This window comes from Bombina bombina, chromosome 4, assembly GCF_027579735.1.
Source record: "Bombina bombina isolate aBomBom1 chromosome 4, aBomBom1.pri, whole genome shotgun sequence".
NCBI classification, from domain to species: Eukaryota; Metazoa; Chordata; class Amphibia; order Anura; family Bombinatoridae; genus Bombina; species Bombina bombina.
Genome location: NC_069502.1, coordinates 979,443,386 through 979,470,989, shown reverse-complemented (window position 1 = coordinate 979,470,989; position 27,604 = coordinate 979,443,386). Strand labels below are relative to the sequence as shown.

General features: G+C 38.1%; 1 protein-coding gene across 1 annotated transcript in view; it reads left to right on the top strand.

Moving 5' to 3' along the window:
- The window catches only part of PNPT1 (polyribonucleotide nucleotidyltransferase 1), a gene marked incomplete at its 3' end in the record, with an annotated part of 233,635 nt that overhangs the window by 34,857 nt on the left and 171,174 nt on the right, over positions 1-27,604 (top strand). The window contains 6 exon segments of the mRNA XM_053712023.1: positions 1,198-1,249; positions 4,757-4,814; positions 8,483-8,579; positions 18,123-18,225; positions 19,454-19,524; positions 20,754-20,790. Coding sequence (XP_053567998.1) covers positions 1,198-1,249; positions 4,757-4,814; positions 8,483-8,579; positions 18,123-18,225; positions 19,454-19,524; positions 20,754-20,790 — 418 coding nt within the window.

Sequence of the window (27,604 nt, the reverse complement as noted above, 5' to 3'; positions counted from 1 at the left end):
ATTGGTACTCCTCGTTTAGAGAAGTTTAATACTCTATGTGATGAAGTACTAGCAAGAAAGGGATTTTGAAATATCAGGGACAGGAGTGTTCATTTTTGGAGACTCTAGGCTAGATGAGTTATATTTTAGGTCAAGATCGGACAGGCCTTGATGAGGGGGTGAAGGGGAGGGTGTTTTTTTTTTTTTTCTTCTTTTCTTCTCTCTTCGTAGAATTTGTTTTATATAAATGAAAATGTGAGTAGCACATTTGGGTTAACAGAAAAAAAAAAATGAGAGACAAATTTGAAAACAAAATGATGTTTAATTTTCTTTGTATGTATATATATGTTGTGTCCTAATTGGAAACAAAAGGTAATGCATGTCTTAAAATGACCAAGTCTCTGAACTATGATTGTATTATCACAAATGTGTCTCAAATAATAAAGAAATATAATAAAAAAAAGATAATAGAAGTAAATTGGAAAGTTGATTAAAATTGTATCTAGCTGAATCATGAAATAAAAATTCTGGGTTTCATGTCCCTTTTAAAGGGACATTGAACTTTTTTTTTCTTTTTTTTTTAAATAAAAAATGTAGTTGTCTCATGCTTCTTAGAGAGGCCAAAAAGCAAATTCTGTAGTTGGTTTAGCAAAGTTTGTACCATTTTGAAGAAAACCTAGGGTACATAATTTGCTTACAATTTTTATACAAAAGTAAGAGGTATTTGAATACACTTTTTGACAATGAGCAATTGATATTTATTTCTAAAAGAAATTAAAAATAAAATAAAAATCTGTCGCTGGCACTAAAGTTGCATATTCATTTGCCATTTGCTGCTTTTAAACATTATTGGAATATGCCTAAATAGTGAATCTCAACAAATACGTGCAGATGCCCTTAGGTATAACTTTAGTGCACCTGAAAACTAGTGTTTATAACAAGATTCCAAATTGCTCAATTCCTATATTTGAGAATAAACAATTGATAATTCATTACATGTTAAAATTGCCAATACATTCTTAATTTATGCTATTTTATGTCTGGTATATTACATGAATAAAAAAAATTAGCTCACGGGTGTTATGGAATTTTTTAAAATTAACCTAAAACCAGCAACACTAGACTTTTTTTACTTGGTATGTACTGGTTATTTTTTTAACCTGAGCAAAATGAATTATTCTGCTAATTTAATATTTATTTATTTTTTTATTTTACCAGATATTCATCTGAAAAAATATATGCAGTATTTACTGATTTCACACATGATAAAGTAAGTCACTTGTAAAATGGCAGTTTCTTTTTTTCATTTCCAGCTTTGTCCTAAAGTAAAATACTATAAACAAAAACTTGGTGAAATGTACCCATACTATATTAATGCTTAAATGAATTGAAACCTTGTTCTTTGACACAGTGTTCCATTAGTATTATGTTTTTAGAAGGGGAAATATTTCTGGGTTGTTAAGTTTTGTTGACCACTGGACACAGTAAAAAATGTGGTGGTAACACGTTAAAGGGATATAAAAGTGCAAAAGAAAAATGTTTTAATATGTTAACATTTTTATTATTGCACCTTTGCTTGTACATAATAATGCTACATACATTCTTGTTTTACATTTTTGTATATACAGTTTTATTCAGAGATGTTATATAAAATACCCACTACATGGAATTGTCTATTAAGAAAAAAAACGTAGAAAAAAAGAACCTATATGATAAATAACCACTAGAGGGTGATGGTGTGCAATAGGATGTGGGTGTATGCTTGCTTTTTTGTGAAAGTATAAAAGACAACATTGTATGACCTGGGACACCCTGCTTTTTAGAAGCAAATATAACCTATATGAATTTGAATCCTCTGATGCTTGGCGTGCAGTACACACACTGGGTTAACACATGAGGACACACTTTATTTACCTTTTTAATGTTAAGACAGCAGGATAATGAGATCAAAAGATTTATACTATCTCACAGTGGTGAGATCATAGTGTTAAAGGGACATTATACACTAGATTTTTCTGTGCATAAATGTTTTGTAGGTGATCCATTTATATAGCCTATACAGTTTTTTTTTTTTATTTAAATGGATAGTTTTGCTTATTTTTAAATAACATTGCTCTGATTTTCAGACTCCTAACCAAGCCCCAAAGTTTTAGGAGAATACCGACATATACCTACTCCAGTTTGCTTCTGTTTGTGTAAAGGGTCTTTTCTAGGGTGACCATATTGCAGCTTTAAAAAGGGACACATATGAAAAATACATATGTCAGGGTTCTTATACAAAACATTTCCCTAAACAGCCCTGACATGTATTTTTCATATGTGCCCCTTTTTAAAGCGGCAATATGGTCACCCTAGTCTTTTCATATGCAAAGGAAGGGGAAGGGGGGAGTCTGATATTGATATTCCAGTAACCATTTAAACAGAGCTAAACTGGGAGCTTCTAAGTAAGGTTTTAAACGGTTTTATACTGGATTTTTATATCTATATATGTGCATATTATTCTTTATAGTAATGTCTATTACGTACAGTTATATGAAAATGGGTGTATACTGTCCCTTTTAAAGTGAATGTAAATTTTGATGCTAAAGTGCTCTGTTTTTAAAAATTCGATTAAAAACGGGGGCACTTTAATTCATCAAAATTTACATTTCACTCGTGGAGTCCGCCTTCCTACACTCACGGCATTGAATCAGACACAGATTCCCCCGGGGGGAAGCCGTTATTGGAGGATGACCGTGCCATCATTTCTGACGTCAGAAATGGCATGCGACGACCGGGGGAAGCTGGAGCTGCTGTCAAGTTTAAAAGATAAGTATTTTTTCACAACAGGAGTGAAATGTAAATTTTGATTAATTAAAGTGCCCCTGTTTCTAATCAAATTTTTAAAAACAGAGCACTTTAGCATCAAAATTTACATCCACTTTAAGTGCACTGTTTAATCACAATAATGGAAATCTGATATTTAATGTGCCAGTGTAGTATCCATGAGGATGAGTTATGACTGTGATATGGGCACGGCATCTTATATGATAATCTATTGCAGTATCATTATGACAATATAAAATATAAAGCTTTTGATGTGATATATTACATGCCTTTCAAGACGTGAAGAGCTAGAAAATAATTGATCTGTTTGGATTATGGGCGGGGAGATACTTTGTATAATGTCTCTCTAGATGTTCACAATATGCTACTATGTTGATCCTGTTAACACGGTATTGTTACATGTAACTTTCAATCCTCATTGTATAATTGGGAAGTTCCCATAGAGATTGTGTGAATATATCTAGCCAGCAGGATAAAATATGAACAGGTTCCTCTATATTCATACTAGCTAAGATGTGTTTATTGTGGGATAATTGTTTATACACCTGATTTCAGGAATGTGTTGAGTGATTTGATTGGCTCTTTTCCTGATTATTTTTTTCCACCAATTGGCCAGTAGTGCCAATAAATACCTGACATTGAAGCTTGCAATTTGCCTTTGACAAAACTATATGCGAAACGTGCGTTAGGCTGTCCTGGTAAATCCAGTGCCTGTAAATTGACTTTTCTTTATATTTGATATTTAATTTGATTGGATTTATGTATGGGATAGTAGCACTGGGATACCCACTACTTTTTAAATAATTACAATGGGGTGACACGAGAGACAATCAAGATTGCCATTCCATTTTGACTCCAGTGTGGAGTACTTAATATTCGCAGAAAGATTAATGTGAGGGTACATTTTTTTTTTTTTAATTGATGCAAGGCTGGAGTTACTTTTGTCTCCTGACTACTCCATGAGGTGCTGGTTGACTCTGAACTCCATGCCTTAAATATAGCCACCAATCGGCAAGAGCTACCCAGATGCTGACCCAAAGATGGGCCGCCTTCTAACCTTACATTTCTGGTTTTTCAAATAAACATAGCAAGAGAACAAAGAGAAAAAATCATAAAAGAAAAAAATTGGGCTTAGTATCCCTTTAAGAACAAAATAAGTGGTGCTGTTCCTTACACTTTGAATTGACCTGTGATACTTTAAGCAGACTCTCTTTTTATTAGTATCACTACAAAGCTATTCTTTATTATAACTTCTTAAGGGTATCGATTGTATTATCTGGGTCATTTTAGAATGTCTTTATAGAATAAGCAAGACTTTTCTCCATACATTGTACGTGCACACACACATTTTATATAGGTAGAGATATTGCTCAAGATATATGCCAACTCCTGAGCCTATCTAGATATACTGCTATTTGAATTGAGAAATTGCAATTTTTATTTTCATGTCACCTAATCTTCCTTCATATTCAGTTTGTATTATCAGAATTGGAAATGATTTATGTTGCATGTAATTTAACATCGTAAAATGCTGCAAATTTTTAGTGGGGTTTTACCTTTTTTATTATTGAAAAAGAGGCTGATATGTTATTATTTTGGCTATGTTGATTTGTATGCTTAATAGTTATTAAATTATATATATCCTAGCTCATATTGTCTAACACATTTATTTTCGGTGCTAGTTTATGCTAGCATCTTTATTTTTCCACTTGTATTTGTTGTATCTTTGCAATATGATTCATTCACTCCCACTCCTCAGTAACATAAAATTACAATACACAACCCTTTGGCAATGTTTAAAGGTGGTGACATATATTTTAATGAATGATGTATAAATGTGAGTCACGGAACACTTGTTCTTTAAAGATCATGGTTTACTTTGTTATGCAAGTGTATAAATAGATTTATGCAGTTTTGACATTGTTTTTCTAATACTATTATGTACTTGTAGATTTCTCGAGATGACGCTATAAACAAGATCAGACTGGAAACAGAGGAAATATTAAAAGGTATGATTTGTATTTCTTTTTCAATATTCTCAGAAAATTTATTTAAAAAATTACTTTCTTTCTAATAACACGGTGAGCCCACGGATCATCTATTTACTATTGGGAATATCACTCCTGCCCAGCAGGAGGCGGCAAAGAGAACCACAGCAAAGCTGTTAAACATTACCTCCCTTCCCTCCACCAGTCATTCTCTTTGCCTACGTTAAGAGCAAGGAAGTGGTAAAGTTTAGGTGTTTGAAAGAAGATTCTTCAAGCAAGATTTTATTATTTTTCAGCAGTGCAAGCTTGTTCTGCTTTGTCCTGGGGTCTAGCCGTAGTCCATATCAGTCTCTTCAGTAGAGCAGTGGTGGCTTTTAAGCAATGGGAACTTGTGGGGTTCAATCCTCACTACGCCACCCAGGTATTTAATGCTGCCCTAACTTTGAAAGCCTGAGTAAGATTACTCAGTCTTTGTTTTTTTTCCACAGGTCCATGTGAGGGAGCATGCCTCTTAAACCTAGTAAGCTGCCTTGCTGCCTGCAGATTTCTGAAGTTAAGTGCTGGCTTTATTTTTCTGGGAACATATGTGGGAAAAATAATGGCACTTTAAAATCAGTTTATGGGGCAAGAGACATTCTCCTATTGCTTAGGGGATCATGTTATTATCGGCAGTAATGGCAGGCACTGGGGACGAGGAGACTTAGGCTCAATAGGTGGTGTTTTATTTTTTATCTTACTCCCGGCGGCTTTAGAATACTTTTAGCTTACCAGGAGGTTAATTTTGTAACGCTCACGATGGGCGGGGTTAGCTGAGGCGGTAATTTTCTGTTGCGCGCCTTTTCCTCCTAACACTTCCTGTGTTCCGGAGCGGAGATAGCTTTGTTGCAGTTGTTAGCAGTGTTTACGGTTCCCGGACTGCAATTTACAGCATATAGAATTTGAGTCCGGATTATCTAGCAGAATATACACTCCATTGTCGGTTAGGCAAAGCGGATTTTCTGAGCAGACAGACATTTCACCCGGGGAGTGGGAACTCCATCCGGAAGTGTTTTCCAGCTTGATTCTCAAATGGGGACAGCCGGAACTGGATCTCATGGCATCTCGGCAGAATACCAAGCTCCCGAGGTACGGGTCAAGGTCAAGGGATCCTCAAGCTGTACTGATAGATGCTCTGGCAGTCCCTTGGAATTTCAGTCTTGCATATCTATTTCCTCTGTTCGCTCTCCTTCCTTGGGTCATTGCTCGAATCAAACAGGAGAGGGCGTTGGTGATCCTCATTGCACCGGCATGGCCTCGCAGGATCTAGTATGCAGATCTAGTGGAGATGTCATCTCTCCGTCCTTAGAGACTTCCACTGAAGAAGGACCTTCCATGTCAAGGGCCCTTCTTTCACCCAAATCTAGTTTCTCTGAAGCTGACTGCTTGGAGATTGAACGCTTAATTTTATCTAAGCGTGGTTTTTCTGAGTCGGTCATTGAGACCATGATTCAGGCTTGTAAGCCTGTCACCAGGAAGATTTACTATAAGATATGGCGTAAATATCTGCATTGTTGTGAATCCAGAGGCTACACTTGGAGTAGAGTTCGGATTCCTAGAATTTTGTCTTTTCTCCAAGAGGGTTTGGAGAAGGGTTTATCGACCAGTTCCTTAAAGGGTCAAATATCTGACTTGTCTATTTTGTTACATAAACGTCTGGCGGATGTACCAGACGTGAAATCTTTCTGTCAGGCCTTGGTCAGAATCAGTCCTGTTACTCCTCCCTGGAGTCTTAACCTTGTTCTTAAAGTTCTTCAGCAGGCTCCGTTTGAGCCTATGCATTCCTTAGATATTATTAAATCTTGGAATGTTTTGTTTCTTGTTGCTATTCCATCTGCTCGTAGAGTTTCAGAGCTCTCGGCATTACAGTATGAGTCTCCTTACCTTATTTTTCAATCAGATAAGGTAGTTTTGCGTACTAAGTTAGGGTTTCTCCCTAAAGTGGTTTCAGATCGGAACATTATAAGGATATTGTTGTTCCTTCTTTATGTCCTAACCCTTCTTCTCATAAGGAGCGTCTGCTGCAGAACCTAGACGTGGTGCGTGCATTGAAATTCTATTTACAGGCGACTAAGGATTTTTGTCAGTCTTCTGCTCTGTTTGTGGTTTTCTCTGGGAAACGTAAGGGGAAGAAAGCTACGGCTACTTATTTCTTTGTGGCTGAAGAGTATCATTCGCTTGGCCTATGAAACTGCTGGACAGCAGCCTCCTGAGAGAGTTACGGCTCATTCTACGAGCGCTGTTTCCTCTTCCTGGGCATTCAAAAATGATGCTTCTGTGGAACAGATTTGCAAGGCTGGAACTTGGTCCTCTCTTCACACTTTTTCAAAATTCTATAAATTTGATACTTTTGTCTCCTTAGAGGCTTCTTTTGGGAGAAAGGTTCTTCAAGCAGTGGTGCCTTCTGTTTAGGTTCCCTGTATTGTCCCTCCCTTATCTGTGTCCTCTAGCTTGGGTATTGATGCTCAATTGTAATTAGATGATCCGTAGACTCACTGTGCCATTAGAAAGAAAACTACATTTATGCTTACCTGATAAATGTATTTCTTTCTTGACACGGTGAGTCCACGGCCTGCCCTGTTTTTGAAGACAGGTTTTTTTTTTGTTATGTTATAAACCTCAGACACCTCTGCACCTTGTTGCTTCCTTTCTCTCCTTTTACTTCAGTCAAATGACTGGGGTTGGAGGGAAGGGAGGTGATATTTTAAAAGCTTTGCTGTGGTGCTCTTTGCCGCCTCCTGCTGGGCAGGAATGATATTCCCAATAGTAATTAGATGATCCGTGGACTCACCGTGTCAAAAGAGAAATACATTTATCAGATAAGCATAAATTTCATTTATATTTTTTTCTCTTGGCTCTTCCTGTTTTGAAAACTGTCAGCATATATATTTTCTTTTATTTTTATACTGTGATATAGTTTTGTTATCACGATCTAAAGCATTTGTGTTGTATACAAAGGAAACAATATATATTTAATAATGTAGGTGCTGATTTGAAGAGTTTGTCTGTCTCTATGGAAAGTTTTCCAATAAAGTTAATTTTTATATGGGAGAAACAATTGTGCGAGTTTGCTTGTGGCACCGAGTTGGAACAGATGGCAAACTGCTGTAGGCAGCTCATTGAGTATGAAAGTAGTGCACTGATGTTGATTTTATTTTCAGCTGAGAAATCTGTATGGTATAGCAACTCCTAAAGCAGAAATTTAGTTTTTAAATATCTATATATTGCCACACTTTATTTCACACAATTATATTTCTTTTTTCAAAAACATAATATTTCTATTTTTATAGTATCAACTTAATATTAAGTGTATATTTTTTTTTTATTTTTTTTTATTTTGTTGAGAAACTGACAAAAGCTAGACACCCTTGGGTAGTCCTGTATCTTAACTATTTAGATTATAAGACACCTTTTTACTGGCTACTTAAAATATTGTGGATGGTTCCTCAATATTAGAGCTATTTTTTTTATTTATTATTATTTCATAAGAAATACATTTATCAACCTCTGCAGTGAGGAAGGTTATGTTTACAGGGCTGAATTGTTCCACTTAGTTTTTTTTAATATACTAATATAACTATGAGAAATGTTTGGTTTGTCTTTGATTGTTTTTGTGCTATTATTAATTTATTTTATTGCTTTCTCCTTTTTAGAAAGATTTCCAGAGGCAGAACCATTTTTGATTATGGAGTCTTTTAGTGTCGTGTCAAAAGAAGTTTTCAGAAATCTTGTTCTGAATGAATTCAGAAGGTATAGCATTTAATTTTATTTCCTCTTGATTACTATGGAAGAATACATTTTCTGACTTACTGTAGAACAGTGATGGTGAACTTCCTCACACATGGGGGGGCGCTGATAAATATTTTAGTAGCCTTAAAGGGACATGAAATATAAATGGTTTCTTTTATAATTCAAATAGAGCATGCCATTTTAAATAACTTTTCAGTTTAATTCTATTTAATTTGTTTCATTCTCTTTGTATCCTTGGTTAAAAAAGTATACCTAGATAGGCTCAGAAACTGCTGATTGATGGCTGCGCACATATACGTGCCTCTTTTTCATTGGCTTTCAGCTAGCTCCCAGTTGTACATTACCTCTCCTTCAACAAAGGATACCAAGTGAATGAAGCAATTTTGATGATATAAGTAAGTTGTTAAAAATTGTATGATCTGCCAGAATCATGAATGAAAATGTTTGGCTTTCATGTTCCTTTAAGGGCCATATATAAATTTATAGCTATTAAACAAACAAGATAATATGAAAGTATATAATAGATGTAGGTAAAGTTGCAGGGTACTTTCTGTCTGCTTTTCTTCCTCTAGAGGATTCTTGTGAGTTATGGTCACTCCAAAGAACACATTTTTACTTGCACTTTTTCTTAGGGCCACAAACACTATGGCACTTGTTAGTCCTACTTTTCCTAAAGGGCTGCAACAACTACAGTCAAGGGCCACATGTAGCATCTCGGGCTAGTTGGTCATCCCTGCTGTAAAACATCAGTTTGCCCATTGAGAGATACATACACACACACACACACACACACACACACAGACAATGTATGGTGACAAGCTATGTGGCCATACCCAACAGGGTATTTATTGTAACATCTTCACTTACCCTATATGTTTATATTGCTAGTCTTTTTCTATTCTTTCTTCTTCGTTTATTTTATTTTATTTATTTCTCTTGTTAAGTGTGTTCAGTCCACGGGTCATCCATTACTTATGGGATATATTCTCCTCCCCAACAGGAAGTTGCAAGAGGATCACCCAAGCAGAGCTGCTATATAGCTCCTCCCCTCACATGTCATATCCAGTCATTCTCTTGCAACCCTCAACAAAGAAGGAGGTCGCGGGAGGAGTTGGAGTTTTTACTTAATTATTCTTCAATCAAAAGTTTGTTATTTTAAATGGCACCGGAGTGTGCTGTTTTTCTATCTCAGGCAGTATTTGGAAGAAGAAACTGCCTGCGTTTTCTATGACATTCTGAGGAGTGGGGTAACTTCAGAACATGGGAATAGCATGCGGGGTCCCCCGCAAATGAGGTATGTGCAGTACAATATTTTCTGGGAATGGAAATGACTAAGAAAATACTGCTGTTACCCGTATGATGTAAGTACAGCCTTAAATGCAGTAGTAGTGACTGGTATCAGGCTGATAAATGTATGCACAGTAGAGTTATTTTCTAGGGACTAGAATTTGACTGAGAAAATACTGTTAATACTGAAATAATGCTTAAGCCTTTTCTGCAGTGGTAGCGGCTGGTTGCAGGCTTAGTGATAACTTTGCATGACATTCAAAGTTTATTTTCAAAACGTTTACTGGCATGTTATTCGTTTTGTGAGGTACTTTGGTGATAAATCCTTTTGGGCATGAATTTTTTTCCACATGGCTAACGTATATTTCTGCATCGAAACCGTTATATCAGGTCTCCCTCTGTCGTAAATGAGCGGGAGGGGCCTCTTTTTAGCGCCTTGTTGCGCAGTTAAAATTCTAGCACAGTCTTCCTGCTTCTTCCTCCTTGATCCAGGACGTCTCTAGAGAGCTCAGGGGTCTTCAAAAATTCGTTTTTGAGGGAGGTAATCAGTCACAGCAGACCTGTGACAGTGTGTTAGACTGTGATAAAAACGTTTAATATTAATTTGATATCCGTTTATTTGGGTACTGAGGGGTTAATCATCCTGTTGCTAATGGGTGCAATCCTCTGCTAATTAATACATTTAAGGAATTGTTGACTATAACTAAATTAGTTCTTTGTTACTCAACTGTGTTTTTTAAAAGCGCTGCAGCGTTTTTTATATTGCTTGCAAACTTATTGAAAGTATTTTCCAAGCTTGCTAGCTTCATTGCTAGTCTGTTTAAACATGTCTGATACAGAGGAATCTGCTTGTTCATTATGTTTAAAAGCCGTTGTGGAGCCCAATAGAAATGTGTACCAATTGTATTGATGTTACTTTGAAAAATCAATCTGTACCGATTAAAAAAAATTATCACCAGACAGCGAGGGGGCAGTTATGCCGTCTAACTCTCCTCACGTGTCAGTACCTTCGTCTCCCGCTCGGGAGGTGCGTGAGATTGAGGCGCCAAGTACATCAAAGCCCTTACAAATCACTTTACATGATATGGCTAATGTTATGAAAGAAGTATTATACAATATGCCCGAGTTAAGAGGCAAGCGCGACAGTTCTGGGTTAAGGACAGAGCGCGCCGATGACACGAGAGCCATGTCTGATACTGTGTCACAGTTTGCAGAACATGAGGACGGAGAGCTTCATTCTGTGGGTGACGGTTCTGATTCGGGGAGACCGGATTCAGAAATTTTAAATTTAAGCTTGAGAACCTCCGTGTGTTGCTAGGGGAGGTGTTAGCGGCTCTGAATGATTGTGACACGGTGGCAATCCCAGAGAAATTATGTAAGATGGATAAATACTACGCGGTGCCGGTGTGTACTGACGTTTTTCCTATACCAAAGAGGCTTACAGAGATTATTAGTAAGGAGTGGGATAGACCCGGTGTGCCTTTTTCCCCTCCTCCGATATTTAGAAAAATGTTCCCTATAGACGCCACCACACAAGACTTATGGCAGACGGTCCCTAAGGTGGAGGGAGCAGTTTCTACTCTAGCCAAGCGTACCACTATCCCGGTGGAGGATAGCTGTGCTTTCTCAGATCCAATGGATAAAAAATTAGAGGGTAATCTTAAGAAAATGTTTGTTCAACAAGGTTTTATATTACAGCCTCTTGCATGCATTGCGCCTGTCACTGCTGCAGCGGCATTCTTGTTTGAGTCTCTGGAAGAGGCGATTAGCACAGCACCATTGGATGAGTCTTTGAGCAAGATTAGAACCCTTAAGCTGGCTAATGCGTTTGTTTCGGATGCCGTAGTGCATTTAACCAAACTTACGGCTAAAAATTCCGGATTCGCCATACAGGCGCGCAGAGCGCTTTGGCTTAAATCCTGGTCAGCAGATGTAACTTCTAAGTCTAAATTACTAAACATTCCTTTCAAAGGGCACACCTTATTCGGGCCCGGCTTGAAGGAAATTATTGCTGACATTACTGGAGGTAAGGGCCACACCCTTCCTCAGGACAGGGCCAAATCGAAGGCCAAACAGTCTAATTTTCGTGCCTTTCGTAATTTCAAGGCAGGAGCAGCATCAACTTCCTCTGCTCCAAAACAGGAAAGAACTAAATCAACAAACCTAGTAAAGAAAGAGGCATTTCTACAATGTGTACAAGACCTCTTTGTGATGGGAGTATTCCACCCAGTTCCGCGGGCGGAACAGGGGCAAGGGTTTTATTCAAATCTGTTTGTGGTTCCCAAGAAAGAGGGAACCTTCAGACCAATCTTAGATTTAAAAATCTTAAACAAATTCCTAAGGGTTCCATCGTTCAAGATGGAAACCATTCGGACCATCCTACCCATGATCCAAGAGGGTCAATATATGACCACAGTGGATTTAAAGGATGCCTACCTTCACATACCGATTCACAAAGATCATTATCGGTACCTAAGGTTTGCCTTTCTAGACAGGCATTACCAGTTTGTAGCGCTTCCCTTCGGATTAGCTACGGCCCCGAGAATTTTTACAAAGGTTCTGGGCTCTCTTCTGGCGGTACTAAGACCACGAGGCATAACGGTGGCTACGTACCTAGACGACATTCTGATACAAGCGTCAAGTTTTCAAAATGCAAAGTCTCATACAGAGATAGTTCTAGCATTTCTGAGGTCGCATGGGTGGAAAGTGAACGTGGAAAAGAGTTCTCTGTTACCACTCACAAGGGTGCCTTTTCTAGGGACTCTTATAGATTCTGTAGAGATGAAGATTTACCTGACGGAGTCCAGGTTATCAAAGCTTCTCAATGCTTGCCGTATCCACTCCATTCCAAGCCCATCAGTAGCTCAGTGCATGGAAGTAATCGGCTTAATGGTCGCGGCAATGGACATAGTGCCATTTGCGCGCCTACATCTCAGACTGCTGCAACTATGCATGCTAAGTCAATGGAACGGGGATTACTCAGATATGTCCCCTTTGCTAAATCTGGACCAGGAGACCAGAGATTCTCTTCTCTGGTGGTTGTCACGGATTCATCTGTCCAAAGGAATGACTTTTCGCAGACCAGATTGGACGATTGTAACAACAGATGCCAGCCTACTAGGCTGGGGAGCAGTCTGGAACTCCCTGAAGGCTCAGGGATCGTGGACTCAGGAGGAGAAACTCCTCCCAATAAACATTCTAGAATTAAGAGCAATATTCAATGCTCTTCTAGCTTGGCCTCAGTTGGCAACACTGCGGTTCATCAGATTTCAGTCGGACAACATCACGACTGTGGCTTACATCAATCATCAAGGGGGAACCAGGAGTTCCCTAGCGATGTTGGAAGTCTCGAAGATAATTCACTGGGCAGAGTCTCACTCTTGCCACCTGTCAGCGATCTACATCCCAGGCGTGGAGAACTGGGAGGTGGATTTTTTAAGTCGCCAGACTTTTCATCCGGGGGAGTGGGAACTTCACCCGGAGGTATTTGCCCAACTGATTCATCGTTGGGGCAAACCGGATCTGGATCTCATGGCATCTCGCCAGAACGCCAAGCTTCCTTGTTACGGATCCAGGTCCAGGGACCCGGGAGCGGTGCTGGTAGATTCTCTAACAGCCCCTTGGGTTTTCAACATAGCTTATGTGTTTCCACCTTTTCCGTTGCTACCTCGACTGATTGCCAGGATCAAACAGGAGAGAGCATCAGTGATTCTGATAGCGCCTGCGTGGCCACGCAGGACCTGGTATACAGACCTAGTGGACATGTCGTCCTGTCCACCATGGTCTCTACCCCTGAGGCAGGACCTTCTAATTCAGGGTCCTTTCAACCATCCAAACCTAATTTCTCTGAGGCTGACTGCTTGGAAATTGAACGCTTGATTCTATCAAAGCGTGGGTTTTCGGATTCGGTTATTGATACATTAATACAGGCTCGGAAACCTGTTACCAGAAAAATTTACCACAAGATATGGCGTAAATATTTATATTGGTGTGAATCCAAGAGTTACTCATGGAGTAAGGTTAGGATTCCTAGGATATTGTCTTTTCTACAAGAGGGTTTAGAAAAGGGCTTATCCGCTAGTTCACTAAAGGGACAGATTTCTGCTCTGTCTATTCTTTTACACAAGCGTCTGGCAAAGAATCCAGATGTCTAGGATTAAGCCTGTGTTTAAAGCTGTTGCTCCCCCGTGGAGCTTAAACTTGGTTCTTAAAGTTCTTCAGGGTGTTCCGTTTGAACCCCTTCATTCCATTGATATTAAGCTTTTATCTTGGAAAGTTCTGTTTTTGATGGCTATTTCCTCGGCTCAAAGAGTCTCTGAGTTATCTGCCTTACATTGTGATTCTCCTTATCTGATCTTTCATTCAGACAAGGTAGTCCTGCGTACTAAACCTGGGTTTTTACCTAAGGTTGTTTCTAACAAGAATATCAATCAAGAGATTGTTGTTCCATCCTTATGTCCTAATCCTTCTTCAAAGAAGGAACGTCTTTTGCATAATCTGGACGTGGTCCGTGCTCTGAAGTTCTACTTACAGGCAACTAAAGATTTTCGACAAATTTCTTCTCAGTTTGTCGTTTACTCTGGACAGAGGAGAGGTCAAAAGGCTTCGGCTACCTCTCTCTCTTTTTGGCTTCGTAGCATAATACGCTTAGCCTATGAGACTGCTGGACAGCAGCCTCCTGAAAGAATTACAGCTCATTCCACTAGAGCTATGGCTTCCACCTGGGCCTTTAAGAATGAGGCCTCTGTTGAACAGATTTGCAAGGCTTCAACTTGGTCTTCACTTCACACTTTTTCCAAATTTTACAAATTTGACGCTTTTGCTTCTTCGGAGGCTTTTTTGGGGAGAAAGGTTCTACAGGCAGTGGTTCCTTCTGTTTAATGTTCCTGCCTTGTCCCTCCCTTCATCCGTGTACTTTAGCTTTGGTAATGGTATCCCATAAGTAATGGATGACCCGTGGACTGAACACACTTAACAAGAGAAAACATAATTTATGCTTACCTGATAAATTTATCTCTCTTGTAGTGTGTTCAGTCCACGGCCCGCCCTGTCTATTTGAGGCAGGTTCTAAATTTTAAATTATAACTCCAGTCACCACTGCACCCTATAGTTTCTCCTTTCTCGTCTTGTTTCGGTCGAATGACTGGATATGACATGTGAGGGGAGGAGCTATATAGCAGCTCTGCTTGGGTGATCCTCTTGCAACTTCCTGTTGGGGAGGAGAATATATCCCATAAGTAATGGATGACCCGTGGACTGAACACACTACAAGAGAAATAAATTTATCAGGTAAGCATAAATTATGTTTTTTTATTGTACTCAATAAAACAAACATTTTTGGCTTTATATTTAAAGTGAAAGTCAATCCTAGCGTGTTTGAAACACTAGGATTGACCATTGAAACAAATAAAGGGGACTTTCATTATTTTATACTTCATGCTGAAAGCTCCTTTATTTGTTTCAAGCGTTGCCGCACTGAGCTGCTAAGGCAGCCCACGGCAGAACGCTATTTTGCTTAACGGGTGACGTTTTCACCTCTTAGCCAATAGCCATGCAGGAAATCTGGCTTGTCTCCCTGTGGCGCCGGATTTCCCGTACGCTATTTGCTTAGAGGTGGAAATGTCACCTCTTAGCAAAATAGCGTTCTGCCCTGGGCTGCCTTAGCAGCTCAATGCGGCAACGCTTGAAACAAATAAAGGAGCTTTCTGCTTGAAGTATGTTATACTTCATGAATGAAAGTCCCCTTTTATTTGTTTCAATGGTCAATCCTAGTGTTTCACAAACACTAGAATTGACTTTCACTTTAAATCCCTCCTCTGTCATTTAAAGTGACATTGTAGTCAAAATTGAAATGCACAAGAATTTTTGAAGTACAACACTATACTACGCAAATATGCTAATCATTGTTTTAGCGAGTATCTTCAGCACACGTGCATTAAAATACCGTACCTGCTTAGAGAGCTGGCAATGGCCCGTGTCAGTTTGCATCATCACAGAGGCAATACATGCCACTGCTTGCTCTTTCAGCAGGTGGGGTGTTTTATTGATCATGGAAAGAACACACAGCCTTTTTAACACACTTTAAATTGTAAAGTGCATTGAGATATATAGATTTTTATGTCACATGCACTTAAAAAAAAATAGTAAAAAACAGTTTCCTCCACATTGGTGGAACACACAATTTTAAATGTTTCAGTTTCCAATTTAAAAGAGCTGGATAGTTGTGTGCAAAATCACTTCAATGTCCCTTTAAAAAAATGGTTGGCAATTTTTATTGTTTTCCACTACATATTTAACTTGCCATCATATCTGAATTTCTTCCATGTATAGTGACTAGGTTTAAATGGAACATAGTCCCCATTCCTTTCTTTTTGTATAGACGTATGGTCATTTCTGGTGACTTTATAAGTTAGACTTGACCAGATGTGTCTCATATGAGGCAATATATTGTATAACATTTGGCAGTATTCTGTATTCTCTATTCCCCTGCTGCACTGTAGAGTCAGATGATCTCCTGTCCTAAACATCAAAGAAGTCAGCTGGTTTGTGGCTTTCATGACCAATATATGGTCCTCTTGGATTTGTAAAGTACCTGCAGCTAGTAATACTCTTCATTGCCGTAACTGATATATAGTGGGCAAATAGGTTATCATTACATTTGATGGTCACTGGCAGCCTAGTTAGTAAAGAGGACCTATACGTGCAAAAAGGAAATGCATTAATATGTTAGAGCTCTATTGCTTTCCTATAACTATGTGTTCACCCCCTGCAAATTGATTAAACACATAGTTAAAGTCAGCTACAGAGCAGCAATGCACTACTGGGACTTAGCTTAATCTGGTGACCCTACGACAAGAGGCATGTATATGCAACCACCAATCAGCAACTAGCTCCTATTGCATTGCTGTTCTTGAGCCTACCTAGGTAATCTTTTCAACAAAGGATACAAAGAGAATGAATGAAGTAAATTTGATAACAGAAGTAAATTGCATGCTGCATCTGATCTATGAAAGATTAATTTTCCTTTTAAGAGCCTGGGCTTTCGGGTTTTGGGATTGGTCCATCCTCACTTTCTAGCAAACACTACAACAGTAAAGTATATTATTTGATGTACCATAAAACCTAAATGAAAGATCTGAAAACTCATGGCCTGAAATACTTGCCCGTCAAAGTACAAAAACGCTGCAGTTTGGCTTTTGTTACAGCCTCATGATAAGATGCATGTTGTACAAAGTCCTGCAGCGGATTTTATTATTTTTTAATAATGGTTTGTTCCATAGATTATATTACTGTTTTGGGGTGTTTTGTTATGTTTCCCTACCATGTTACGTTTTCCTACCTACGGCCACGTCTACAATAAACTTGAAAATACCCCTTGCACGGCATGCGCTCACTGCCGCAGTTGGCAAACATAGAACACCAACCTACAAAAAACTTGGAAATACACTTGTGCACACATGCGCTCACTGCCAAAGTCGGCAAATATTGCAGAACACTGTCCACAATTTTGGCAACTAGCTGGGGACATCGAAATAACATTTTTTTTTTTTAAAAAAAAGGTTTCCTACAACTATCCTATTTTATTCTGTATATTCAATATTATTATACTGATTTCTTTGATTAAAGGAGTGAACGTATTTCAATAAAACAGACATAATCTAAATAGTTGCAAAATGTATTAGTGTTAGTTAGTTTCATTATGAAAGGAAATGTTTGTAAATATTTGGATTATGTCTTATTATATATATATATATATATATATATATATATATATATATATATATATATATATATATATATATATATATATATATATATATATATATATATATATATATATATATATATATATATATATATATATATAGAGAGAGAGAGAGAATACTAATTTCTTTAATCAAAGAAATTAGTATATTAATGAATATGCAAAATAAAGATAGCTAGTTGCCAAAATTGTGGACAGTGTTTTGTAATATTTGTGAGCGCATGTGTGCACAAGTGTATTTCCAAGTTTTTTTGTAGGCTGGTGTTCTATAATGTTTGCCGACTGCGGCAGTGAGCGCATGCGTTCAAGGGGTATTTGCAAGTTTATTGTAGGCGTGGCAGTTGGTAGGAAAACGTAACTCGGTAGTGAAACATTACAGAACAGGGGCACTAATTTATTTTATTTTTTTCTCATTTTGGAATGCCTTTAAAGCAATGAGCCAAGAAAAAACTAATTTTTTATAGTGCTGATCTTTATTTATTTTTTTTAAGGTGTGATGGGAGAGATCTAACGTCACTCAGGAACATTAGCTCTGAAGTTGACCTATATAAACCACTTCATGGATCTGCTTTATTCCAGAGGGGTCAAACACAGGTAGTGTTTATTCCATGCATGTTAAAGTGAGGTTAATTGGACACTGAACCCAAATTATTTCTTTTGTGATTCAGATAGAGCATGCAATTTTAGGCAACTTTCTAATTTGCTCCTATTATTATTTTTTATTGGTTCTTTTGCTATCTTTATTTGAAAAGGAAGGCATCTAGGTTTTTTTTTTTTGTTCAGTACTCTGGACAGCACTTTTTTATTGATGGATGAATTTATTCACCAATCGGCAAGAACAACCCAGGTTGTTCACCAAAAATGGGCCGGTATCTAAACTAACATTCTTGCATTTCAAATAAAGATACCAAGAGAATGAAGAAAATTTGATAATAGGAGTAAATTAGAAAGTTGCTTAAAATGTCATGCTCTATCTGAATCACAAAAGAAAAAAATTTGGGTTCAGTGTCCCTTTAACAGTAAAAATTTACAGATGACATTCTAGATTCTTTATCATTAGTGAATTGTTATTGTAGCTTGCCATTGTACTTTGATGAACAGTGTTCTCCCCAGGACATTTGTACGGACCACCCATCTTAAATTTTAAGCTAAAAGTAGCTATGTTAATTTTTAATGTTATGGTACATATAATCATTAAAGGGACAGGAAACCCCCAAATTTCTCTTTCGTGATTCAGATAGAACAAACAATTTAATTCAACTTTCCAAGTTACTTTTATTATAAAATTTGCTTCATTCTCTTGTTATCCTTTGCTGAAGGAACAGCATTGTACTACAGGCAGCTAGCTGAACACATCTAGTTAGCCAATCACAAGAGACAAGTGTGCACACATCAGTCGGCAGCTAGCTCTTACTAGTGTAGGATATGTGCATTTTTTTCCAACAAGGGATACTAAGAGAACAAAGCATATTTGAAAATAGAAGTGAAATTAAATGCCTTAAAATGACATGCTCTGTCTGAGTCATGCAAGTTTAATTTTCTGCAGAGAACACTGAGAATTTCTTTATTAAGAGCGAAAATGATATTTAATGTAAGTAGTGCTGAACCTTTTTATTACAGTCTAAAACAGTAAAACTAAACACATTGTAGCTTATATGATCATTGGAATTATTTCCATTTTCCATGTGGTTTTAAATTAGTTATAATCACATGCCCATGTATTTAACATTGCTCATCAGTGTGTCTTCATAAAGCTAATCTGCACGCGCGTGCTTTCTGCTTTTTTACATGGCCTTACTGGACTTTGCTTTTTCTTTTATAGGTTCTGTGTACTGTAACTTTTGACTCAATAGAGTCAAGTATGAAAGCTGATCACATTTCAACAGCTTTAAGGTATGTCATGTAAATGGAGTCCTAAAACAAGCACTTTCAGATCGAACATCAGATTTTTATTGCAATATTGTAACCTTCCTTTACTGATTTGAAGAAATGGAACCCAGATTTTCATTGTGCATAAAAACCTTTAACATTAATTGGTTAAAAATGCACTAAAAGCGTTTCAAAGCTGATTGAGAACAAACCTGGTTAGAAAGAATATATACTGCTGTATTTATTTGGGCCTTTTGAGTCGGGATGCTTAAAGGGATGGTTAACTCTCCCCTTTTTAAAATCAGATCCGGAATGTTGGTGATATTTTAGATGGAGTTTAATTCAAACCTTTAGCTCACATATAAAATTGACTTTTGAAGTGGGCGGTGGAGAGGGGGGTATTACAATTTTATATTTATATCTACATTTAAAAGTAAGTTACAGCGCATCTTCATTACAACTGATGATTAAAACTCCATGTAAAATATCACTAACAGTCCTGATCGGTTTTTAAAAAGGGAAACGTTTACCATAACTTTTTTGTCCATTTTATATGCATTTGTATGGAAACACTATCTTGTTGTGGGACTGTCTCCTCAATTCTTTCTAGCTTTTGCATTCGAAATACAATTTTCAATGGAAATTTATTATAATCTGCTCGATTTTTATTTTTAACAGAATTAAACTCATACATATGTTAAAAATGTATTCTTCTTTAATGTAATAAAGCATTTTATTTGTTTTTTCAATATGATTTATCTTTAACTGTATTTATTCTTTATACATTTTTGACCAAATCAAAGGAATATTAATATTAAAATAGACTATATAAGTTCTGTATGATAACCATTGATAATATCTGACTAACTATAGTATATGAGACATGGACCTATGTAATAAAACAGGACTTGCTAATATATAAACACTGACAAAACATCATCAATGTATGTAGATAGGAATAGTGAGAATTCAAGAGTACACGCAAGTCACACATTTGACATTTAAATTGCCCTATTTTTGTCTTTGGAGTGATACATGTGCGCTTTTTTGTAATTACTGGAAATGAGTGAGTGGGTGTTTGCAAGCTGTAGATAAAGAACGTGTTTCCATTTACAATGTGCGAAACATGCGTTCCGTTTGAAAATTGGCTTGATCACAGACTGAGTGAAGGAAACTATTTTATGATCATCTAAAGCAAAATGTAAATTATGTGAATCTGTGAGTTTGCTTATGAATATTCATATTTCTTTCAGTGGTGTGAAAGATAAAAATTTTATGCTGCATTATGAGGTAAGATTATAAAGAGATTTGCAATGATATAAAACTATTCTATATTCTGTGACTTATGCAATATGTTAATATTTCGTTTTTATAAGTTGGTGACTGTTTTCAAATACATTTTTACTGTTAAATTTATAATGTGAAAATTGTTCCTAAATATATAGGGTAATCATTAGCAATATTTTATATTAGTATTTTATTATTTTTAATACTTTATTCATCAAACTTTATATCTTAAAGGGATAGTTTAGTCAAAAATAAACTTGCGTGATTCAGTTACAGCATGCAATTTTAAGCAACTTTATAATTTACTCATTATCAATTTTTGTTCGTTCTCTTGGTATCTTTATTTAAAAAGCTGGAAAGTAAGCATAGGAGCCGGCCCATTTTTGGTACAGCACCTGGGTAGCGCTTGCTGATTGGATGGCTACATTTACACACCAATTAGCAAGCACTTACATTTTAGCTTTTTAAAATAAAAATACCAAAAGAACAAAGAAAATTTGATAATAGGAGTAAATTAGAAAGTTGCTTAAAATTGCAGGTTCTATCTGAATCATGAAAGTTTAATTTTGACTATACTATCCCTTTAAAGAGATATTTTAGAGGGACTTTAATTGATCAATTCTAATAAAGATGCGCTGTAACTTACATTAAGTCATGCCATTCTAATACCCCGTTCTCCAGCAGACCATTTTAAAACTTATGTTTTGTGAGCTGTTTGAACTGTTTTCCAATCCGTACTCTAGCTAAAAAAAAAGTGCCATACGACTAGAGCGTGATTGAGAACTGTTCAAACCATTAGCTCACAAAAAAAGGTTTGAAGTTGCCAGCCAGAGCGTGGGGTATTAGATTGGCACGGCTAGATTAAAAGTAAGTTACAGCGCAAGAAATCATCAATTAAAGTCTCTCTAAAATATTGCTTGCGGACCTGATTTTAAAACATGTAAAGTTTACCATCACTTTAAAGGGACAGTAAATGCCTTGAGATTTTTAAATACAAATTTTAGTTCTGCATAATGAAAAAATTTGCCCTTTTTCATGTAATTTATCTCTGAAAAACAGTTTTTCTACTTCTCATAACATAAATAGAACCCTACTGACTTATCAAGGCTAACTATGCTACATATATTTCACTAATTGGCTTTAACTGATAACAACTGCAAAACAGAGTACTTTATACTAACTCTATGGGGTCAATTTATCAAGCTGCGGTGTACAGTGGAGTACATATGCGCCCCTGTCTGCCGCAGCTCGCCTCTGGTGGGGTGAATTCTGCTGCCGGAATTCAGCATTGCAGAAGAACACAATTTTGTGCTCTTGTGCAACACCGCCCCCTGCCCGCCAATCACGCTCGGGCAGGAGCTGTCAATCTCTCCAGTCGGACGAGACCCGTGAGATTGGAATTCGCCACCTAAAAGGTGGAGAAGAGGTTAGGGAAGCAGCGGTCTGATGACCGCTGCTTCATAAATACAGACTGCAGGCTCTTTTGTGAGAACCTGCAGTCGTAGGGGGTGCGAATCGTTAGATAAAGCGACCACTTTGACCATGATTAGCCTTGTCTGCAGGCTAAAGCCCACACTGGCTCTTCCAAATAAGGCAAATGGTGGGTAGACTATTGAAAAATGTTTGCACTAAAAAGGATGTTAAAGGGACACTGAACCCAATTTTATTTCTTTCATGATTCAGATAGAGCATGAAATTTTAAGCAACTTTCTAATTTACTCCTGTTATCAAATTTTCTTCATTCTCTTGGTATCTTTAATTTGAAATGCAAGAATGTTAATTTAGATTCCGGCCCATTTTTGGTGAACAACCTGGGTTGTTCTTGCTGATTGGTGGATAAATTCATCCACCAATAAAAAAAAGTGCTGTCCAGAGTACTGAACCAAAAAAAGCTGATTCCTTCTTTCCCAAATAAAGATAGCAAGAGAACAAAGAAAAATTGATAATAGGAGTAAATTAGAAAGTTGCTTAAAATTGCTGCTCTATCTGAATCGCGAAAGAAAAAGTTTGGGTTCAGTGTCCCTTTAATTTGTTTAAAAAAAAACAGCAACAAAAACAGAGCCTTAAGACTTGACTGATATGTTATTCTTTTGCAACAAAACAGAAATATATTATTACAAAGTGCTTACTGTCTCTCTTTAATCACAGCTTATACCCTTGGAGTAATCTGGTAAATTGTGTGACAGAAGCCTTTTGTCTGTTTAAAAAAAATAATATATATATATATATATATATATATATATATATATATATATATATATATATATATATATATATATATATATATATATATATATATATATATATATATATATATATATATATATATATATATATGGAGTGCAGAATTATTAGGCAAATGAGTATTTTGACCACATCATCCTCTTCATGCATGTTGTCTTACTCCAAGCTGTATAGGCTCGAAAGCCTACTACCAATTAAGCATATTAGGTGATGTGCATCTCTGTAATGAGAAGGGGTGTGGTCTAATGACATCAACACCCTATATCAGGTGTGTATAATTATTAGGCAACTTCCTTTCCTTTGGCAAAATGGGTCAAAAGAAGGGCTTGACAGGCTCAGAAAAGTAAAAAATAGTGAGATATCTTGCAGAGGGATGCAGCACTCTTAAAATTGCACAGCTTCTGAAGCGTGATCATCAAACAATGAAGCGTTTCATTCAAAATAGTCAACAGGGTTGCAAGAAGCATGTGGAAAAACCAAGGCGCAAAATAACTGCCCATGAACTGAGAAAAGTCAAGCGTGCAGCTGCCAAGATGCCACTTGCCACCAGTTTGGCCATATTTCAGAGCTGCAACATCACTGGAGTGCCCAAAAGCACAATGTGTGCAATACTCAGAGACATGGCCAAGGTAAGAAAGGCTGAAAGACGACCACCACTGAACAAGACACACAAGCTGAAACGTCAAGACTGGGCCAAGAAATATCTCAAGACTGATTTTTCTAAGGTTTTATGGACTGATGAAATGAGAGTGAGTCTTGATGGGCCAGATGGATGGGCCCGTGGCTGGATTGGTAAAGGGCAGAGAGCTCCAGTCCGACTCAGATGCCAGCAAGGTGGAGGTGGAGTACTGGTTTGGGCTTGCATCATCAAAGATGAGCTTGTGGGGCCTTTTCGGGTTGAGGATGGAGTCAAGCTCAACTCCCAGTCCTACTGCCAGTTTCTGGAAGACACCTTCTTCAAGCAGTGGTACAGGAAGAAGTCTGCATCCTTCAAGAAAAACATGATTTCTTCTGTTAAGTGTGATCAGTCCACGGGTCATCATTACTTCTGGGATATTACTCCTCCCCAACAGGAAGTGCAAGAGGATTCACCCAGCAGAGCTGCATATAGCTCCTCCCCTCTACGTCACTCCCAGTCATTCTCTTGCACCCAACGACTAGATAGGATGTGTGAGAGGACTATGGTGATTATACTTAGTTTTATATCTTCAATCAAAAGTTTGTTATTTTAAAATAGCACCGGAGTGTGTTATTATCTCTCTGGCAGAGTTTGAAGAAGAATCTACCAGAGTTTTTGTTATGATTTTAGCCGGAGTAGTTAAGATCATATTGCTGTTTCTCGGCCATCTGAGGAGAGGTAAACTTCAGATCAGGGGACAGCGGGCAGATGAATCTGCATAGAGGTATGTAGCAGTTTTTATTTTCTGACAATGGAATTGATGAGAAAATCCTGCCATACCGATATGTCATGTATGTATACTTTTCACTTCAGTATTCTGGGGAATGGTACTTCACTAGAATTACACTGTAAGAAATACATAAAGCTGTTTAATAACTAGAGATTATGTTTAACGTTTTTGCTGGAATGTAAAATCGTTTTCATTTGCTGAGGTACTGAGTGAATAAATGTTAGAAAACAGACTAAGCAACTGCCAAGTGGAAAAATAGTGCCCAGACAGTTTCTGTTCTCCCTCACTGCTGTGTGTGAGGGGGAGGGGCCGTTTTTTGGCGCTTTTACTATGCATCAAATATTTCAGTCAGCAACTCATTGTATTCCCTGCATGATCCGGTTCATCTCTACAGAGCTCAGGGGTCTTCAAAACTTATTTTGAGGGAGGTAATTTCTCTCAGCAGAGCTGTGAGAATTATAGTTTGACTGAGATAAAAAACGTTTATTCTGTAATTTGTTTCCTGCTTTCAGAATTTGTTATCTTTGCTAATGGGATTAAACCTTTGCTAAAGTTGTGTTGTTTACAAGGATTGAGGCTATAACTGTTTCAATTTATTAATTTTCAACTGTCATAGATCTTCTGTGCTTCTTAAAGGCACAGTACGTTTTAATATTATTCTAATTGAATTGTATTTCCAAGTTGCAAGTTTATTTGCTAGTGTGTTAAACATGTCTGATTCAGAGGATGATACCTGTGTCATTTGTTGCAATGCCAAAGTGGAGCCCAATAGAAATTTATGTACTAACTGTATTGATGCTACTTTAAATAAAAATCAATCTGTACAAATTGAACAAATTTCACCAAACAACGAGGGGAGAGTTATGCCGACTAACTCGCCTCACGTGTCAGTACCTACATCTCCCACTCAGAGGGAGGTGCGTGATATTGTAGCGCCGAGTACATCTGGGCGGCCATTACAAATCACATTACAGGATATGGCTACTGTTATGACTGAGGTTTTGGCTAAATTACCAGAACTAAGAGGTAAGCGTGATCACTCTGGGGTGAGAACAGAGTGCGCTGATAATATTAGGGCCATGTCAGACACTGCGTCACAGGTGGCAGAACATGAGGACGGAGAACTTCATTCTGTGGGTGACGGTTCTGATCCAAACAGACTGGATTCAGTTCTCACCCCCTCCGATATTTAAAAAAATGTTTCCAATAGACGCCACCACAAGGGACTTATGGCAAACGGTCCCTAAGGTGGAGGGAGCAGTTTCTACCTTAGATAAGCGTACCACTATCCCGGTGGAGGATAGCTGTGCTTTTTCAGATCCAATGGATAAAAAGTTAGAGGGTTACCTTAAGAAAATGTTTGTTCAACAAGGTTTTATATTGCAACCCCTTGCATGCATTGCGCCGATCACGGCTGCAGCGGCATTCTGGATTGAGTCTCTGGAAGAGAACATTGGTTCAGCTACTCTGGACGACATTACGGACAGGCTTAGAGTCCTTAAACTAGCTAATTCATTCATTTCGGAGGCCGTAGTACATCTTACTAAACTTACGGCGAAGAATTCAGGATTCGCCATTCAGGCACGCAGGGCGCTGTGGCTAAAATCCTGGTCAGCTGATGTTACTTCTAAGTCTAAATTGCTTAATATACCTTTCAAAGGGCAGACCTTATTCGGGCCCGGGTTGAAAGAGATTATCGCTGACATTACAGGAGGTAAAGGCCATGCCCTGCCTCAGGACAAAGCCAAAGCCAAGACTAGACAGTCTAATTTTCGTTCCTTTCGTAATTTCAAAGCAGGAGCAGCATCAACTTCCTCTGCACCAAAACAGGAAGGAGCTGTTGCTCGCTACAGACAAGGCTGGAAACCTAACCAGTCCTGGAACAAGGGCAAGCAGACTAGGAAACCTGCTGCTGCCCCTAAAACAGCATGAATTGAGGGCCCCCGATCCGGGATCGGATCTAGTGGGGGGCAGACTTTCTCTCTTCGCCCAGGCTTGGGCAAGAGATGTTCAGGATCCCTGGGCGCTAGAGATAATATCTCAGGGATACCTTCTGGACTTCAAATACTCTCCTCCAAGAGAGAGATTTCATCTGTCAAGATTGTCAACAATCCAGACAAAGAAAGAGGCGTTTCTACGCTGCGTACAAGAGCTCTTGTTAATGGGAGTAATCCATCCAGTTCCACGATCGGAACAGGGACAGGGGTTTTACTCAAATCTGTTTGTGGTTCCCAAAAAAGAGGGAACTTTCAGACCAATCCTGGACTTAAAGATCCTAAACAAATTCCTAAGAGTTCCATCGTTCAAGATGGAGACTATTCGGACAATTTTACCTATGATCCAAGAAGGTCAGTACATGACCACTGTAGATTTAAAAGATGCTTACCTTCACATACCGATTCACAAAGATCATTATCGGTACCTAAGGTTTGCCTTCCTAGACAGGCATTACCAGTTTGTGGCTCTTCCATTCGGATTGGCTACAGCTCCAAGAATCTTCACAAAGGTTCTGGGTGCTCTTCTGGCGGTACTAAGACCGCGGGGAATCTCGGTAGCTCCATACCTAGACGACATTCTGATACAAGCTTCAAGCTTTCAAACTGCCAAGTCTCATACAGAGTTAGTGCTGGCATTTCTAAGGTCACATGGATGGAAGGTGAACGAAAAGAAGAGTTCACTCGTTCCACTCACAAGAGTTCCCTTCCTGGGGACTCTTATAGATTCTGTAGAAATTAAGATTTACCTGACAGAGGACAGGCTAACAAGACTTCAAAGTGCTTGCCGCATCCTTCATTCCATTCAACACCCGTCAGTGGCTCAATGCATGGAGATAATCGGCTTAATGGTAGCGGCAATGGACATAGTACCCTTTGCACGCTTACACCTCAGACCACTGCAACTGTGCATGCTAAGTCAGTGGAATGGGGATTACTCAGACTTATCCCCTTCTCTGAATCTGGATCAAGAGACCAGAAATTCTCTTCTATGGTGGCTTTCTCAGCCACATCTGTCCAGGGGGATGCCATTCAGCAGACCAGACTGGACAATTGTAACAACAGACGCCAGCCTTCTAGGTTGGGGTGCCGTCTGGAATTCTCTGAAGGCTCAGGGACAATGGAGTCAGGAGGAGAGTCTCCTGCCAATAAACATTCTGGAATTGAGAG